Source organism: Apus apus, chromosome 3 (assembly GCF_020740795.1).
Source record: "Apus apus isolate bApuApu2 chromosome 3, bApuApu2.pri.cur, whole genome shotgun sequence".
NCBI classification, from domain to species: domain Eukaryota; kingdom Metazoa; phylum Chordata; class Aves; order Apodiformes; family Apodidae; genus Apus; species Apus apus.
In genome coordinates this window covers 99213535-99232523 of record NC_067284.1, presented here as the reverse complement: position 1 = coordinate 99232523, position 18989 = coordinate 99213535, and the positions used below count along the sequence as shown (strand labels likewise).

Here is an 18989-nt window from a genome sequence, read left to right as displayed (position 1 = left end):
GCAGCACCCACAAAAATACCTTTCTTTAGGTACCCACTTCTGACTGAACCAGGTAAGGGAGATCACCCCTACCCACACATATCATTTACATAACATCCCCCTTCCTCTGACCACATCACATAACGGAAGAGCACCTGCACACTCCCTTCTCTCTGCATCCAATTTGAGTTGCTCCTTGTACAACTTGAGCCTAGCAAGTCAATTATGGTCCTGTCCTGTGTGAAGATCAATACATTTCAGCAATTCCCTAAACAATTAACATTATTGGAAGCATTTTTTTCAACTTCATCAAAGAAGCTTCTTTCTGTGATCCACAGAGATGCATGCAATTAGAGCCACAGCACAACAAAACTCTTGGAATAATGAGAAACAGGAGACAAAAAGTGTCCAACACAGAATTCATTAGGCAGCCACAAGACTATCCCACCTGTTGTGTTGTATACTGTGTACCTGTAAAACCAGAGAAGTGGGGAAGGGGGGAAAATGAAGATATAACCAAGCAGCTAGGAACATGACTTTTGATCCCTTTTTAGATCCTATTGTTATCCACAACCCAGGAAGATGTTAATTGGCCTAGGTAATTGTTTTAAATACCCAAGTCCCATTATAAAAAAAATACTATGAAAATGCTTAGACACCACAACCAAGAAATTCTCAACTAAAGTTCAAAGCTGTAAAGGCCCAAGCACTTGTCTACAATGAAGGAAAAAAAAGAGCATAATGATACCAATATAACTAGCTCAGTGTAGAAACTTATTCCAGTATGAGGATGTGCTTTGGAAGCAGAATAAGATAAACCATGAAAACTCTTATTCTGGTGTAAGAGTGTCTCCATAGGGGGTTATATTGGTATAATTATAGCATATAATTATAGCACATAGTTGTACCACTAAATTTCCTTGTGTAGACAAGCACTAGGTGCCCAGTCCACATACATTTTCCAGCAAAACAAATGGTTATCAAATTGCAATGGAGGCACATAAAATACTTAGCTTTTATTTTTGTTTGATGAATCTTCTTCATTTTGAGGTGATTAATTACTCCAATTAATCTTCCTTACAAATACTTTTCTCTCTGCTACCCTATGCAGTTAACAGATTATTCTTCTGGTGGAGCATCACAAAATAACACTTTGAGAATGGCTGCAGTATCTCCCACACTGATTTAGGCTCTCATCATATGAAGTAAGTGGTGAGAAATCAGGTACAAGGAAGTAATAAGGTGCTGTTTACAGATCTGACTGTTAGACTCACACCTTTTATAGTACATCCCCAGCTACTTAAAACAGTCAAGTGCTTCAATAATTTAGTCTCTATCTTTCTGACAATTTCATTCTCACCTCATTTGCTACAGAAGTTACAACATTTCAGTCAACCTTGAGGAAGCCATGCTTCCTCCTCCTCCTATCCATCTAAAACCCATGCCACTCTAGTTGAACTTCAAGCTACAAAAGACAATCATAAAAGATAAAACTATAAAACTACGTAAGAATCTTCAGTGTCTTCTGAAAACAAACAACTTTTCAGAGGATACTGACCTCAGAAATCCAAGTGTAAACCAAATAAATTGTGACTGTTTATGACATATATTCCTTAAAAAGGGAGCAAACAGAATTGCTGGTCACGCCTGACTCCAAAATGTGTCAGTCCACTAGAGGCTCCAGTGCAATCACTGGAGGCACTGACAATCTGCCACAGAGATGTCAGCAAAATTATTAATAGCAATAATACTTCAGTTTGGGCATTTTAAGCTCTACTAAGAAACGTCAAGTGACCTTAGAGATAATTAAGGATTATGGTAACCATTCTGCAGGACACACAGGTAAATCCCTTTTGCAAAATATGGCTTTTGCTCTTTAACCATTCTGTAAAAAATTGCATGGCCAAAAAAAAAAAAAGAGGTCTGTGCAAGGCAGACATCCCCATGTTTTCTTTTGTGCTTCTGAACAATTTCATCTCTCAGCATTACACCAGGTTTCATCACTGTGGTTCTAGAATACATCCCCAGCATTCCAAACACATCTTGTTTGCTTCCACAGGCACCAGCTCCTTGGGGGCAGAGATCCCTCAACTGGGCTGCCCCTTCCTTCCCATGCCCAGCACAGGTCCTCAATCCTGCCAAAGTGCTCATCAGGTTTGCTGCCCTGTGTGGCACCTCACAGGCAGACCCAGTGGAGTGACCAGCAGGAGGGCTGCTGAGCAGCAGGGAGCAGAAAGGACCACCACAGCAACTCCTTCCCAGAGGCAGCCACACAGCCACACCTGAAGTGCCAGCAATGAGCAAAAGTCTTCAATGGACTGTGAAGCAGCACGTAGGCAACAAAACTGCCACCCTATTTCCAAATCACAAGCTTGCATCTCTGTATGGAAATCGCGTACTTAAGCGTTAAGGTCAACTGATCTGGAAATTCATTCTGATACTTTCCAATTTGCCAGTATGTCTAGTGCCTGGAAACACACTTGAAAAGAAACAGTGACAGTTCTCCCATGCAAAAATTTAACATATCAAAAGAAAAGCAACAGCAGGAAAAACTCTGAATAGGTATTATTAAAAAGGACTACAAAAAGAAATGTATCAAGCTTAACAGGAAATGGGTATTAAAACCATTAGTTCTAATGGATTAGCAAGATAACGAGAAGGTTAGTCCAGAACTCCAACAGAAATCTGGAATAATTTCCTTGTATGATTTGAAAACACTATAAATAGCAGAAGGAATTAACTTAACCTCCCCCTTGACATCAACACCTGAGCTTATTGCCTTAGACTTTCTCTAGAGCAAAGGCAAAAACATGTAACTTTAGGAGCATGATTCATTAGACCTGCATTACGTATCTACTTTAGGATGAGATGATTCATGTCAAGAAATGACTATTTCTTTACACCAAAGAGAAGCCCACACAAAAATATCAGTTATAAATGCCTACAATATCTATGTTTAGATGATTCCCACCCTTGAAATCTAGTATTTCAAAGATATTGAAGGCTTATTTGGCCACTGCAATCAGTGTATTCTGTACAATTATACCACTGGGGGGGAGGGAGGAATAGCTTTTACTCTCTGCCTGACCTTTTTTCCTTTTTAACATGGGGATAACAATGATTCCATGCTCCAGAGAAACACTGAGAAATTCAACATCCACTGTTATTTACAGAATAGTTGTTTTACACTCAAGATACAGTCTCCTGATGAGTTTATGCTGATACAAGTCTGTACCACCACCAAAAGGGGCTGTCCTGCCCTGACCCCCAGCCTCAGCTGAACTTGGCAACACTCTCCTTGCCTTACCCCTGAGCTGCAAAGATTGTGCTGCAAGTCAATCAGCTCAAAGATCTGGCTGAGAGCGAACCATCCACAGGTTTTGTTTGGCAGGATTAGCTTTCAGACAAATCAGCGAGCTGATGCAACTCACCTTATGACACAGGGAAGCAGCAGGGAGCTGATAAAAGGTTGGGATTGGTCTTTTCAACAGAACCGAAGTCTTAGATCAGTTTCAGGCTCACCCTTTGGAGTAAGATCTTTTAGCAACACAAAACTTGAGAAAAGATTGCCCAAAGAGTGTAACAAAAGCCTATGGTAACACACACGGGTAAACAAATTAGGTTTTCAAGGTTTCTTCAGTTTTCCCCAAAGAAATTGTGCTTTGGTATCAACACAAAAGGCACATCAATTTAGTTCAACACACATTTTCCTACACATTTATGTATTACAATCCTTCTGCTAATTTGCTATTTGTTTCAGCCCTTGATCCTCAGATCTTCTGATGAGTATCTAAAGAATGAACTCCATCTAAAAATATATCTATGCATTCCCTGCTTATTATTATTAATCTAAAAATGACAGACAAAATATGCTACTGAATCCTCAGTATAAATAAACATTTGAGAAAAAAAAAACAATGAAGAGTAACTAAAAAAAAATAAGAATCATGTTCATTGTCTCCTTCAATCTATAACAGGATATATAACCCCACTTCTGGAGAGAAAAAAAACAGTATTTCTGCCTATCCTTGACACTCTGGCTGAGACAAGTTGCTCAAGTAAGGCAGACAGCTGTATATGAGTTCAAGGACTTGAAGAAAGTAAAAATGTCTTCAGAAATCACAATTATTTTAGCGTTCTGTTATGATGCCATGATCAGCTGCAACCTTCAACAAAACCCATCTATTTTCTTCCTCCACCTCTAAGGAAGACATAAACCCCAAGCAAAGAAAAAACGTAAACTGAATATTAAAAAGGAATAGAGAGAAGAAACAAACCGGGCAAATCAGTGTTTTCAAACCTAAAAGGCAAGTAACTATCACAGATAAACCCGAGTTATTTTTTTAAGGAACAAGAATTCTTGCACATAAACATCTAGGTCTTCTGAGAAGCAAAGCAATAGAATATTGAGACTACCATGCAAGAAAAGCTGGCCTTTGCTCTGCTTTGAATTCCTAAGTTTTTTTCCTAGAGCAATGCAATCTTCACTAACTTTTTAAACAGGCTTCATTCACCACCTTAACAAGCTACATGACGCCAAAGAAAAGAGAACAGGTGGAATAAAAACCAACCATCATTGGCAGCTACCTTCTCTCTACGCCCCCAACCTTCTGAAAAGAATTGAACGGAAAAGGAATCTATGAAATGAAATACCAGGTACTACAAAATTGCACAGACAGCATCTAGCACATCATATTAATTATTTGATTTTATTATTTGACAATTACACGCGAAGTGTTTCCTCCGTTCCTGTCTTCCCTACACTTTCCACATATACAGCAACACCACACTTTAATTTCCATGCTAACAACTTTTCAAATATCTTTTGGACTAATACAGAGATTTTTAATTACAACTGCCATGCCAGGTAAAAAGTAAAGAAACTCTGCACATCGACATGTACATTCCAGATTGGTATTATCTCCTTTGTTTCCTTCTTTTTTCTTATTTTCTCTAAGTCTGCTATTACTTAGATCAGCATTGAAAGTACCTGAATAAAACACAACACCATCAAACACCATCACCCACAGATAACTGCTTGTATGATTCCTCCTATTACACTGACAAGTGTCTCCAGGATTTCAGGGCTTGCTTGCTCAGGTTTTTGGTGGTCTTTTTTTTTTTAATGCAACTTCACGTCTAGTGACAAGTGCCTACACAGGAAGCTGGTTAGCGAAGGCACCTTCCTTGCTGTCACTTGTTCCCCAACAACATTTGTGCACCAATTCACTGGAGGACAGAGAGGAGCAAATTCAAGTCAGAGGGAGGGTTGGGTACCAGGGTCACTCAAAAGCTATTTTCTCCCTGCATATATTGTTACACTACTCTCATGGAACTGTAAAATGGCAGAAGACACTAAAGATGGCCTTTACATCACTCCGATGATTTGGAAAATGAGAAAGAGAAGAATTTGGAAATAACATGTAAGAAGGAAAAAAGTATCACAAGACAAAGGAGCAAGAGCGATTATGTTTGGGTAAAACAAAGTAGTGTAACTTTGGGAAGGAAAGAAGTGATACAGTATCAAAAAAAACACAAATAAATCTCTCTGCAGGAGAAAAAGCAAGGAAAAGCCTTGTGCCACCATATCCCGTTACAGAGCTGACACATAAGAGTGTTACTGCCTCCAGAAGAAGTAGATTAACACACACACCATTCTGCCAACCACACTCTAGCAAAGAAACAGCTTCCTCAGACCCTCCTCAGCCCTCCTCTTAATAACAGAAAGTGTTGCTATTATTATTAAAATGAGCTGTGAAGATCTCAAGGGAGGAATGAGGGGCTATGCAAAGTCTTCCTGGGGCAAGCAACGCCCTTCCACTGCTTGTTCACAAAATGCAGTATCTGTCAAGTTCCACATGAACAACCGAATCCCTAAATGCTTCCCCAATATAGGAGATAACCAATCTGTGTATCTAATCCTAAAACTCTGAGGGTCTCACTTCATTCAGAAAACATCCCAAGTGTCACCAGCCTTCACACACAGAACTGAAATCTGGATGTGGTAGCCGTAAGATCCCTAGTGAATTCTTGGAACAATCTTTTTCTTGTTTTTAAATGTTGGCAACTACACCAACACGTTCAGCACTTCAAGAAAACTGTTCGAGAATGCAAGACAGTTTGCTTCAGATGATGCCCGATCAGCCCCTCCTCTTTAAAGAAAGAGCTCAATTAAGCTGGGAACTTTTCTTCTGATTGATTTTAAATGTTTTTTTTTCGTTGTGGTTGGATCTCACTGTAATTGCTATTTATATCAAAACATTAAAAGGTCTGGTTATGGGGTTTATGAGAAAAACAAAATGTGTTTTTAATACTTAAAAAAACCCACAACAAAATATGTTGTAGAACTATTTCCCCTGTATTTGCATACCACATGTTCAACAACAACAAAAAAGTATTTTACAAAGTTAAAAATCCCAAAAATATCACTGAAGTAGTAGCTCCTACAGTCTGTCTGCAGTAAGAATGCTTTTGGGCCAGGCTGGGGAGACTATCACAAGAAATGCCTGTTAGCTTCAGGATTTCAAAAAAAAAACAACAACAAACAACAACTTATCATAAACCAAAATATAACCTACAAGACCAACACATACAATGTCTCTTTATTAGCAAGCATACCATTTTAAATGCAAAAAACCCCAGCATCACTTAAGCAGCTAGAAATACTCCACATGACATGGTTTGAAAGATGCAGGCAGGTGGGTTGCACAGGTGAACACCTTCTTCACAAGGCAGCGAAGTGACACACGGTCAAGATCTACGGCTCGAATTAAACAAAACGCTCCCCGGGCTCCTCCTGTCTCTCTGCCCCCCAGCAGCCCCTCTGGGCCCCGGCAGGTGATGCGCCCCCACCCCCGCTCCTGGCGCTATCCCCCCACAACACCACGGGAATCCCACTTCCTGGCATCCCCTCTGCCCAGGTCAGGGATGAATGGCTGTCAAATTGCCGAGGAATAAAAAGAGCGGGGGAAAAAAGAAAACAAACAAATAATAATAATAAAAAAATCCCAGCCCATCCCGCTTCTTCCCGCGGCAGCAGGTTCCAGCGTCGGGAGCACATGGCTCATCTCCATATGTGAAGGTCAGGGCACTCCGGCGGGGAGGGGAAGATCGGAGCCGCGCACAGCCTGGCCCGCTGCCCGACCAGCGAGATTGTTGAAAAGCAATAGATAGCTCCTGGCAGCGGCATGGGGGAAAATATTTTGATCATGTGACGCTATACAAGCTAACTAGTTTGGTTCATGTGTGAAACTTTTACAGACGCTACAAGTACCACGTTTGTAATCGCCCCCAGAACCCAGCCCGCTCTCCTCCCCGGGGAAACCTTCATTGCCGGGCAGCCGCTCTGCAGGCTGGAAACCCCTCCGGCAGCAAGAAACTGCAGTCTCCAACAAATGACGGAAGACGGAAAGCAAGCGGCGAACAGCTACCTATATATTCCCGGCACTCTCCGTTACCACCGAGTCCAGGGCACCATGAAGAAAGAAATCTACCTTTCTGTTCACAGGAAGGAAGAAGTTCCAAATATAAGTAAAACTGCCAAGTAAAATTATTTTGCTGCCTCAAACATACCCAGCTGAAGATTTCCAGAAATACTTCATTAAATAGCCTCTACCTATAACCCACTTGTACATATCTTTAAACAGCAACAGCTTTAAAGAACACGCTCGTTTTTCTTGACTTGGGAATTTCAAGCACCTAAGCAATGCTGAATTTAAAAAAAAAAAAATAAAAAAATCACAAAAGCCTAATTTTTTTTTTCCGTAAATCATGCCTGAAAGTAAGACATCAATGCTAACACTTCATATAAACAGAATATCCAAAATATTCACAACATAAATTGCTACACAAAAAAATTCAGAACTCCATACATTCCACCCAAATCAAAGGCTGCAAATAAACCAGCATATTCCTTTGATGCTGTCAAAACAAACCTCCTTATCTTTATTTTTAACTTAAAAAGAATAAAATTTAAGAACTACAAATCCTGTCCTTGTGCTTTCAAAAGAAATTTTCAGAGCTGATGTTTCAGCATCTTGCTTACAAACAAGTAAGTCTGACAAGCTAACCAAATAACATGATTAATGTTGGGAACACCTCATCTCAGATCCCATCCAAACAGAGGAAGGTACAGTGCAAACTGGATACCTTCACACAGAACAAGTATTTAGGCTGCCTATTTATTCTTCAAGACACTGTAATGAAAGCTGCACATCAACCTCATATAGCTAAATAAGACAAATATTATCCTTATTTTAACATAGATAAACTGAGGTACCAACAGTGAAAACAGCCACCTTTAGATCATGCAGTCAGCAGAGAGCTATCCAGAATTCCTGCACCAATCCTAACACCATCTTCCTGAAGAAACATAATTTACTCACCATGGCTGAATCCACTGTCTGTGTAAAGAAAGCACTATTCCACTTCCATCAGTCTGTGAATTAAGCCATTTCCACACTAGGAACAGCACACATGACTACAATTATGCTTTAAAGCAGGATCTCTCATTTTGGGATTTTCTGAACAAGTTTTCTTTCTTTAAACAAACAAACAAAAAACAACCACGCTCAAACTTCAGGTCCTTCTGTAAGTCAGCTGTACCAGGGACTGTGCTACAGCAAGACAGCCCTCTCCTTCCTGCATAACACAGATCACTTTGCACTTTTAAAACATGACCAAAACATGTGGAACTATCTACTTTGTGAAAAACCCAGCAAGTTACCTGTATCTTAACAACCATTTATGTGAACCCCTCAAGAGAGGCTACTTATAAAGGCTATTATTTTTGCCAGTGCAGACACACTACCATCCCCATGGCACACTACATACAAAAGGGCTTACCACAACCCATATACTCAGGGAAGCAGTTAATTCCCTGAACCCAACTAGGTAGCTACAACAGAACTTCACAGTGGACCTGGCCACATGGTCTTTAAAGGGCAAATAAACTGATTCAGCAACTTTGCAGAATCAAAACCACTTTTTAATTAACACAGGTAAAAAATTACAAATATCCAACAGAAATGCCTGCTACAGAATACTTTTTTAGTAGATACCTAAAATGAATTCCAAACAGTCAAAAAAATAACCTAAGTGTAACTGTTTAGAGCAGAATCTTACAAAACCCTATTAGTAATACAACTAAAACCACTCCCCCTCAAAGAAAAAAAAGACAGGTGGTTTATACATGGAGTTTTTTCCATTTTCATTTTTATTTTTTAGAAAACATGCTAAAGAACATAAGTAACAAACAAAAAGCCCATTCACATACAATTCCTAAAAAAAAAAAACAACACCAAGAAAAAAACAACAAATACAAAAAACCAAAACAATAACAAAAAAAACCCCACCACAACAGAAAAAAAGACTAGAGAATAGTCATTCTTCAACCCTCCAATGCTCAGAAAGAGACTGGTGTGGGTAACAGATTGAGATCACTAACACAGCCCTACAGAGGAAGTGTCAGAGGGCCTACCACTCAGATGAGTGTCTTTATAGACAATTATCAGATCACAAACCTAAATTCAGTATCTTTTCAAGTCTAAGAAGTCTACAAAGCAGGGAGGAAGATAGGGCACAGCAGTGAATTCTTAAATGCAGAATACCATTTGGCCACTGGGCAAATTCAGGTGCAAAAGATTAACCAACTAATAGTTCTTGCAATTAGAGAAAGGAAACTAATAAATAGATTACATTCTTCTACACGTGCTCAGTCCTTCTGACACAGTTACTAAACCCACCATGACTCAAATGGAAGCAGTAATACACAAGTCAATCAAACACTGATAGCTCTGTACTGAAAGCAATTCCTTACATACACTGCAGAACCATCAAACGCTGTTATATATCCACAAATTGGCCACTACCTATTCAGAAATTCAGCAGCCTCATTACTTTGTTTGGTAGTTTATAAGGAAATTAACATTTCCACTACACACGGAATGTTAACACAAAATATATCAACACCCTTTCAAATTGTACCCACTGAGAACTTTTACACAGATTTCACATTGGTTCTAATAAACATAAATGAAACATTTTGACAATAGCATCACAATAACATCCTTGGGTTACAGAGTTTTCTAATTAGTTGCAGGTGCTTTCAGATGAAGTAAGCTACCTATATAGGGAATACAAGGTTTGCTACAAGGTAATTCATATTTGCAATAAGAACAATTCCCATAGGAAAAGCAATCTTTAAACAAGACACAGCAATTGTGATTTCTGCATCACATCTGTTCATCTTAAAAATGAAGATAATTTATGTGCCAGATAAAACAACCGGACTTGGTGGTAAGGAAGCCTGTGCAGGCACCCCGCACCACCCCCGGCACCTACTTGTGCTCTCTACATCATATTAATCAGAAGGCAAGATCTGCAACACCAGCTAAGCTTCTGGGCACTTGTTCAACTCAATTTTCCTCAGAGTTTAATTTCTATGTGAAATCCAGTGACTTAATATAGATGACATTGAGTACGTAATGATAAAACAGTGCAAGGAATACTTGAATTTTAGATGACGGTGCCTTTAGTTTAAGGTGACTGTACTGACAGAGCAGACAAATCCCTCATTTCACTCAGTCATTTGTCTTCTCAGTTGTCTGAATAGATGCCTATAAAGCTTAAATTCTCCCACAAAGGAGTGTGTTCACAGTAAGACTGGATTTATTCAAAAGCTGAAGTGTATGGCACCAAGACCCTATTTATTTCTGAGAGACCTCTGTTTTCAGCTGTGCTAAGGTGTGACTGAAGGAAGGGGTGTTTTATATGCCTTAGTTTCCTCACTCTTTACAACAGGAAGAATCACCTCTTACTCCAGGTGCAAGGCACACTAGAAAGATAGTGTGAAGATGAAATGTACTTGAAACTGAGTTGTTTTCTCAGCTGTTACTAAGAAAATAAAGGTAGTTAAAAGCAATCCTTTACAAATTAGCCACCTACTGTCCCCAAAATGCACTGTTCACAAATTATATAAGTATATTGGGATATGTCTATCCCTGAGAATTCCTCAACTGAAGTGGAACACCACCCTGGATGTGCACAGTCCTTTTGGAGCTGACATGTTGCTGGTGGATTACAGGATGCCACACTCTCAGAACTGAAAGTACAGCAGAATCCTCCAGCCCACCTGCAACACAAACACCACAGCACTGTGCCAGCACATCAGCATTTGTGTGTAAAACTGAGCACGACCAAGGACAACTGGGTAACAAAAGAATTCAAAAGGTACCCTTATGACTTTAGTGGTAAAACACACATCAGATGTACAGAAACACTTCACGTTTATAACAAATAATATTTAAATTTAATAACAGGTAAAATAAATTTTCCTCTGATACGATTGGCTCCACAAGATTTGTATGTATTCCATTTATTTGCTTCTCTCCGCACCAAACGATACAAAACCAACACTGCTTAGTACCAGTCTTCTATTACTAGTTTTCAAAACAAATTTGAAAACCACAAAGGTATACTTTTAATTTAAGTTTAATTAAAGTCCTCATTCAAACCCACCAAAACATGTATTTAGCACTATGTAAATAGCCCCAAAATTGAAAGAAAAATGTTGTATTTTTTTTCCCAAGTACCTTAATAATCACAATTCTAAAACGTATTTTAGCAAGTTAGCCTACCAAAAACACATGCTACTGAAATTCTGCAGCCTTGAGCATGCATACACAGCGAGTATGGCAACACTACTTTACATATCCACAGAGAATCTTCAAAGCCTCCTGATAAAAGGCAAAATTTTAAAAGTACTGAAATGTAACTAGTTAGGTCACAGGTACCATCTTAAGGACACATGGATAAATAAAGCACTGCCATTCTCATGTTAACAATAAGAATTTCAAAATATCTATGATAAAACACTTGAGGTGCAAAGTAAGAAAGACAAAGACCTATCAGAAGCTACTGAAACTTGTTTCTAAGATACTATTTCAGAATGAAACAGCATCACCTAACAGATCATGATTAGTAATTTCAAAAATGTTGTGTTACATATGTAACTAGAAAATTTAGCAACAGTTAAATGCCTTAGTTTTCATCCCCACAGACTTGAATCAGAATGCCAAAGAGACAGTAACTGAGCGCTTAGTTGCAGAATCCTTGCACGATGGAGACAGTAATACAGCAGACAGGTTTGCATCTCTCTTTCTTTATTGTATCTCGTACACAGAGTCCTGCTGTTCAACATGTGAGCCTAAGCACTACTACAGAAACCAATAACTGAACACCAAACCACAAAGTGTCAAATATATGGTGGTAATATATATATAGATGCTACTAACGGAGAATATTGCTATTTGCTACTTCTAAATAGAAGCTATGTGAATACTAAACTGTTTATTTGAAAATGCACAGGGAAAAATGTACTTTATTCTTCCATTGAGACGTCAAGAATCCATTCACCACACTAACAGCTGTTTAATGGCCTTCAGGCACAGGACATGATTCTGCAGCACTGGCTTAGCCAGAACTCCCAATACAGGCAAACTATTTGGCATAAAAAGAGCTACAGAATCAAGCATATTCCAAGCTTCTCCACTGCAAAACAAATTACTGATAGACACAAACTCAGAGCAGCTTGACGGATTTTTTTCCAACACTGCCTATACCTTTTGCTACACGAGTACTCCTGAAAAGACCCAGGTTCTCTCTTTGTGTGTAGGTGTATGTAAATCTTATACACGTGCACAAAGGATAAAGACGCATATAAAACACACACACAGAGGCCAGCTACTGCAGTGCAAATCAGAAGTGAAGAATAAATGGAGTCTCAGGACTCTAAATGTCTGTACACTGCAAAGGAATTAATCAATAATCAAAAAAAGTGAATGACAGGCTACCATGCTAGCACCTCACAACTTCTCTACCATCAAATCAATGTGTATCCGCATGAGCAATATCCATCTGCTTGGAAAACGTGTTTCTTCAGGAACAGGAGGCCCCTTTTTCAAGCTTATATCTCGTCTCACGATTGGGTAAGGTGATTAAATTAAATGGAAGCAAAATTTTCTTAAATAATCTAATCAGCTGGACAAACACAGAAGTCAGTTCAGAGTGGGATGCCACAGTTCTGCATATAATAAAAATTACCCATGCTGAGGCAAGAATTTCCTGAACAAGTATCTTGGATGTTGTAGCCTACTGATGGTCCTTTTCCTCTGTTCACAGCACAATTGTTCCCCACAGGCTTACGGGCCAATCATCATCTGCTTTGCAAAGACACATGACAAGTGAGTATATTCTAATGTGTGTGTATACACAGAGTATGCACACAGATGATTATTAAAAAAATTAAACAGAAGCCTTCAGTTCAAATGCTGGTCTGGTTTTGTCTTTCAAAAAGGAATCAATTTGTCTGCTTACTGATATAACATACATGGAGATTGACATGTGGCAATTAAAAACAAAAAAACGATGTATAAAAATAACTGTTCAGTAAGCTAGGTATTTAAACTTTTGACAATCTATTTTAGACACTAAAAATATTAATTTAAAAATCTAAGAAAATTTCTTATTTCAATCACATGCTAGTTAGATGAAAAAACTACAATATAAAAAACAGTTTACTTGCCTTTATGAAAAGTATTTTGAGGAAAAAATAATAATTAAAAAAAAAACCCAAAACAAGAAAATTGTGCCCTTGCCAGAATATTCTTTCTAAGCTGTATCCTAATTCTTATGCTACCAAAACACAAGAAAAATCTGTAAGAGGATGTAAACCCATAAATATAAGGAAGTATTTCTAAGGGTCATGCCGAGGACATAATGAATTTACTCTCACTCCTCCAATAAAAATAAAATAGTTTAAACAATTTCTGCTGTGAAGAAACAGCACTCTGAACTAACACGTACTATGTCTATCTAATGACAATTCTCCTGGCTTTTAAACTACAAATTCTGAACTACCTGTGTTTAAAAAGCAAACAGACAACATAAATATTTTTCAATTAATTATGAAAGGTTATGTATATGAGGCCTCATTACCTTATGGCTTCCAGTAACCCTTTTACCAGTGCAAATTAAAAAAGGTAAAGAATCAACGCTCACAAAAAAACCCCACCAAAACAAAAAACAAACAAAAAGAATCTTATTTCCCTGGAAGAAACAGAAACGAAGTAGAATAAAAACTAAAAACGTGGCAGAAGTGGTCTGTTGGAAGCAGAAAAGCACACACACAGCCAGCCCAACCAGCTTTTGTATTGTTATTTTTTCAGAATTAATAAACCGTTCACAATATCAAGCAACTGTTCTTTCCAGGTTCTGTTTGTCACTTTGTGGCAAGACCCAGCCGTTCAAGGACCCCAAAAGCATCCACCTGCATTTGCCCCTGTCAGTCCTCATTGTTAAAAGCTATTAAAAGATTTAACAGTTCTTAATAGAAAGATCTTGTGGAAGGCAAAAGAAACCCATAAAATTCTAATGCACTACTCCATTTAACACAATTCCCTTTCCTGCTGAGATTTCAAGCCTAATCTCACACTTGCGCAGAAAAATAATGAGATCAACAACTCCTGATGCTTCCTGAAGTATCCTAACCACAATTCAAACGAAAAGGCGCATTTTCCCCTGAATATCAGGATTCGCGGCAGAGATGAAACCAACAGAACGGCTCCTTTTTCCCTCCTCTCGACAACACACGGCGTTTTCTCACCTACAGGAACCACAGGCAAAGGAGATTGTTTTTTAAGAGGCACGCGTAGGTCAGCTATCAAGCTAACAGAGTGAAATTAAGATTACATATTTTTTGTTTGGTTGGCTGGGGTGTTTTGGTTGGTTGGTTGTTTTTTTACAAAAATCTAATCCCTTGCATCATATCCATGAGCTGCAACATTACAAAACGTTTTCAGAGCGCAACTCGAAATCCCGAATCCTGGGTCCAAGCGCTGTTCTGACAAGATACTCCCCTACCGCCTCCCCCCCAGCAGGGGATTTTGAAAAAAAAAAAATCAAAAAACACTATCGATAATCATCGAGTCATTCGATGCCCAGAAAAGCCACGCCGCCCAACCGAGGTGGGCGAGGACGGGAGGGGGGGGGGGAGGATGATGCCGGTGGGCGGGTGCCCCCCCGCCGCTCCCGCACCCCCCGGCCCGACCGGCGGGGGTTGTTTGGGGCGGGGGTTCCTGGGCCGCTCCGCGCGGCGATTGACATCAGCGGCGCGAGGTGCCCCGCGGCGAGCGGGGAGCCAATCAGGTGGCAGATGAGATGTCAACTCGGAGGCAGCTGTCTGGAGACGGCTGCGGCCGCTTTACCTCCACAATTCAAATTCCGAACCTGCCGGAGGAGGAGAAGACCCGCTTGCTCCGCCGCACCGGCCCTCACGGCGGGGCCCGGCTCCCCGCACCGCACCGCCGCGCCCGCCCCGGAACCGCGCTGCGCCACGGGCCCCCCCGCCCATCTGTCTAGCGATCGATCGATCGATCGATCGGCGGAGTTACCGGGCTGGGGCAGTGGGGTGCGAACCGGGAGGATGGGTGACGGCCCGCCCGGTGCCCGCGCCCCTTTGCTGACGCCAAGGACTTCTCGTTGTTTTGTCTTCTTTCCCCCCCCCCCCCCCCCCCCCCTTTTTTCCCCACCCCACCCCCCGCTTCCCCCGCCCGTCTGGATTTCCGCGTGTTTGGGGCAAGAAACCCAGCTGCGCGCGCGCACCCGCACCCACGCGCGCTGCTGCCGGTGGGAGAGTCCCCTTTGAGGTGACCCGGGCCGGGCACCCCACGCGGCGCGGGCACAGGCGCGCCCACGAGCACACGCGCACACACACGCACACGCGCGCTCTCCCTACAAGAAAAAGGCGCCCGGCCGCGTTCCGCGGATCTCCCCGCGGTTAACTCCATTCAGTGACAAACTAATTTGCTAAGAGCGTGCAACGGCGCAACTCGTTCTGTTAAAAAAAATAATAATAACGTATTAGAAAGAAGGGAAAAGAAGAAAGAGTAATAATAAAAAAGCCCCGTGGAAGATAATGGACGTTATCCCCCCGGGAGCCCCCCGGGTCCGACACTCCGGTTACAAAATCCAACACCCCCCCCCCCCCCCCCGCCCCCGTCCCAAGCCGCCTGTCCTCCAGGCCCGCGTCCCTCCCTCCTGTTTCAAAGTGGAAGCAAAAAATATGAACCAGGTCTGAGAACAACCTAATTTCGACAGCGAAAGCCGCACTCCGATGCCTCCAGCCCCCGCGGGGCCGCGCATTGTGCGCGGCTCACCACTGCTACGGAGGCAGCGAGGGGGAGAACTGGCCCGGAGAAGAGGAAAAAAAAAACACACAAACAAAAAAAAAAACCACAAGCAAAAAAACCCACAACCAACAAAAAAAACCCATAAACCAGAGAGAGAAAAAAAGCGTGAATGGGGGGGGGGGGGGAACGGGCGGGGGGGGAGGGGGGGGGGGCTGAAGGAAAAAGTGAATTATAAAGAAACTAAGACCTCGACACGAGTGGCACGGAGCCGTCACGAATCGAGCGCGGGGGGTTACCTGGGTCCTGCTGATGGCCTGCCCGGTGTTCCCGGGGCTCATCGCCGGGTGATTCCTTTGTTGTGCCGCTGCCCAGGCCGGGTTTGCCGCTCCGTACTGGGCGCCCATGTCCTTGCCCATGCCCATGCCCGCCGCTGCCTGCTGGCTTCCCGGGGCGGCCGCCGCTGCCTGGGGCTGGGGCTGCGGCGGGGCGCTGGGGCTGCTGTAGTCGGGGTAGCTGCTGCCGTAGCTCCGCATCATGGGGCTGGGGGACGTGAGCAGCTGGTTCAAGGTAGGGGTGGCCCCGGACGGGTGCTGGTTCTGCCCGGAGAACCGCGCGAAGCCGCCGGCCGCCGCCGCCGCGCCGGCAGCAGCCTTGCCGAGGCCGGCCCCGCCGCCGGGGCCCATCATCATGCCGCCGCCCGGCTGCCGCGGGGAGCTCAGCACCCCGTAGCCCGCCGCGGAGCTCCCGTAGCCGCCGCCGCCTGCCCCGGCGGCCGCCGCCGCTGCTGCCGCCACGGCTCCCGCGCCGCCGCCCGCGCCGCCGCCGGGGCCGCGGCCGTAGCCCGGATAGTGGTTGTACTGGCTGTTGGGGTAACCTTCGTGGGAGTTTTGCAGGGGGTCCATGCTGTTGGGGGCCGCCGTGGGGTGCATTATCCCCATCCCGGGGCTTTGTTGTCCGCCATGTTGATCAAAGCAAGGCCCGGCGCGGCTCGCCGTAGCGCTGCTGGCAGGGGCAGGGGCAGCGTTGCCATAATAGCTATTGAACTCCGAGACACCCACCGCGGAGGGGCCGCCGCCGCCTCCCCCGCTCCCGCCGCCGCCGCCGAGGCCGCCGCCGCCGCTCCCAGCGCTCGGGGGCGGCTGCTGGGGCTGCTGCTGTCCGCCCAGGGGTCCCAAGCCGGGGTGGTCGTAGCGGCCGCCGATGGGCTCGCCCATCTTGCCGGGCATCTCCTCCTCGTCGGCGCTTTTATTCAGCATTTGTTGCGGCTGCTGGGGGGGCTCGGCCTGAGCGCCCAAAACACTGTCTTTTCCTCCATGTTGCTGCTGCTCCATGTCTGCACTGGGCTGAGCAGCGCCGCCACCGCCACCGCCGTTGTTGTTGCTGCCGCTGCCGCCGCCGCCGAGGCTGCTGTTGTTATTCTGCACGGGATGGTGCTGAGGCGGCGGCTGCTGCGGCGGCGGGAATTGATTTAGCTGCTGCTGTAGTGCATGGTGGTGGTGGTGCGGGTGGTGGGCATGGTGGTGGTGGGCATGGTGATGCGGGTGGTGGGCATGGTGGTGGTGGGGCGGCGCGGCGGGGTGATCGCCTCCGACGCTCTTCAGCTTGTGGTTGGGGAGCAGCCCCGTCTCCATGGCCGAGCCCGGGTTGGAGGAGGAGGAGGAGGAGGAGGAAGAAGACGAAGAAGATGAAGATAACGCCGAGGAGCTTCCACCTTCCTTCAGAGCCGGCTCCGAGGAGGAGCCGCCGCCGCCGCCGCTGGCGTTGTTGTTGTTACCGGCGGCAGCGGCGGGAGCCGCGTTATTGGCCATGTTCAGCGGCTCGGTGTGGTGATGGAGGAGATGGTGATCTACATTATTCACGTTGCTGCTGCCGCCGGCCGGACTCCCCTCTCCGACCCCCAGTGCTGGGCCCGGCCCGGGAACCCCCGCGGCGGCGGCGGCGGCCCCGCTGCCCCCCGGGCCCCGCTCCGGGCCCAGGCCGCCCGGCAGGCTCGGGGCTTTGCCCTTGCTGTTGTTCGGAGCCGCTGCGATTTGTGCGGCCATGATCATCGCAACATTGCGGGTCCGGAGAAATTAGTAGTGGTAACAGTAAATACTAAAAAAAAAATAAAATATTAAAATAATGAAATAAAAATTGAAAAAGAAAAAAATCGACCTCCACCCTCAAAAAAGGGGGGTGAGCGGGGGTGGGGGAGGGAGAAGAGCGGGGCAGAAAGCGAAGCGGCCGGGGCAGGGACAGAGCCAAGAGTATCCCCTGCGGACCGCTCCGCACGCACCGAGTTGCAGGAATTTCCCTCCCCGAGTCCGTGATTGAGATTAGAAATGGTAAGAACGCCTTACGGTCTGTGCCTGTTCCTGCTGTGTGATTTCATGTTGAAAGTTTTTTGTTCAGGTTTAAATTAAAATTTTTTTTATTTTTTTTTTTTTTTTTTTTTTTCTTTCTTTTTCCTTTTTTTTTTTTTTTTTTTTTCTCTTCCCCCCCCCCCCCTTTCCTCCCTAACCCGGATATGGGTAAACACACGTCTGGCGGAGCCGCGCTGGCCCAGCATGGCATGAGCGAGCGAGCGAGCCAGCGCCGGCAGCCATCGCCCCCTCCGCCCCCACCGCTCCCGCGCACTCGCAAAACGCGGACTGGACTCCGCACGGCTCCGGCTCCCGTTCCCCGCCGCCGCTGGGCTTGGGGGGCGCGGCCCCCTCCGCTGCCCCTGCTCGCAGGCGGGGACCGCTCCCCTGCGTGCCCCGGGGGGCGGCCGGCCCGGGCGCCCTGCGGGCTCGGCGGAGGGGGCAGCTGCGCTGGCTCGAATCGCACCGGGGGTCGCTCCGA

At 44.5% G+C, this 18989-nt stretch overlaps 1 protein-coding gene across 6 annotated transcripts in view; it reads right to left on the bottom strand.

Moving 5' to 3' along the window:
* The window catches only part of LOC127383389 (sorting nexin-9-like), a 625662-nt gene extending 607448 nt beyond the window's left edge, over positions 1-18214 (bottom strand). For all 6 annotated transcript variants that reach the window (XM_051616256.1, XM_051616250.1, XM_051616254.1 and 3 more), the window contains exon 1: positions 16463-18214. In XM_051616256.1, the coding sequence (XP_051472216.1) occupies positions 16463-18214 (1752 nt within the window). The remainder of the gene's footprint in view (positions 1-16462) is intronic.
* Positions 18215-18989: the final 775 nt, after the last annotated feature.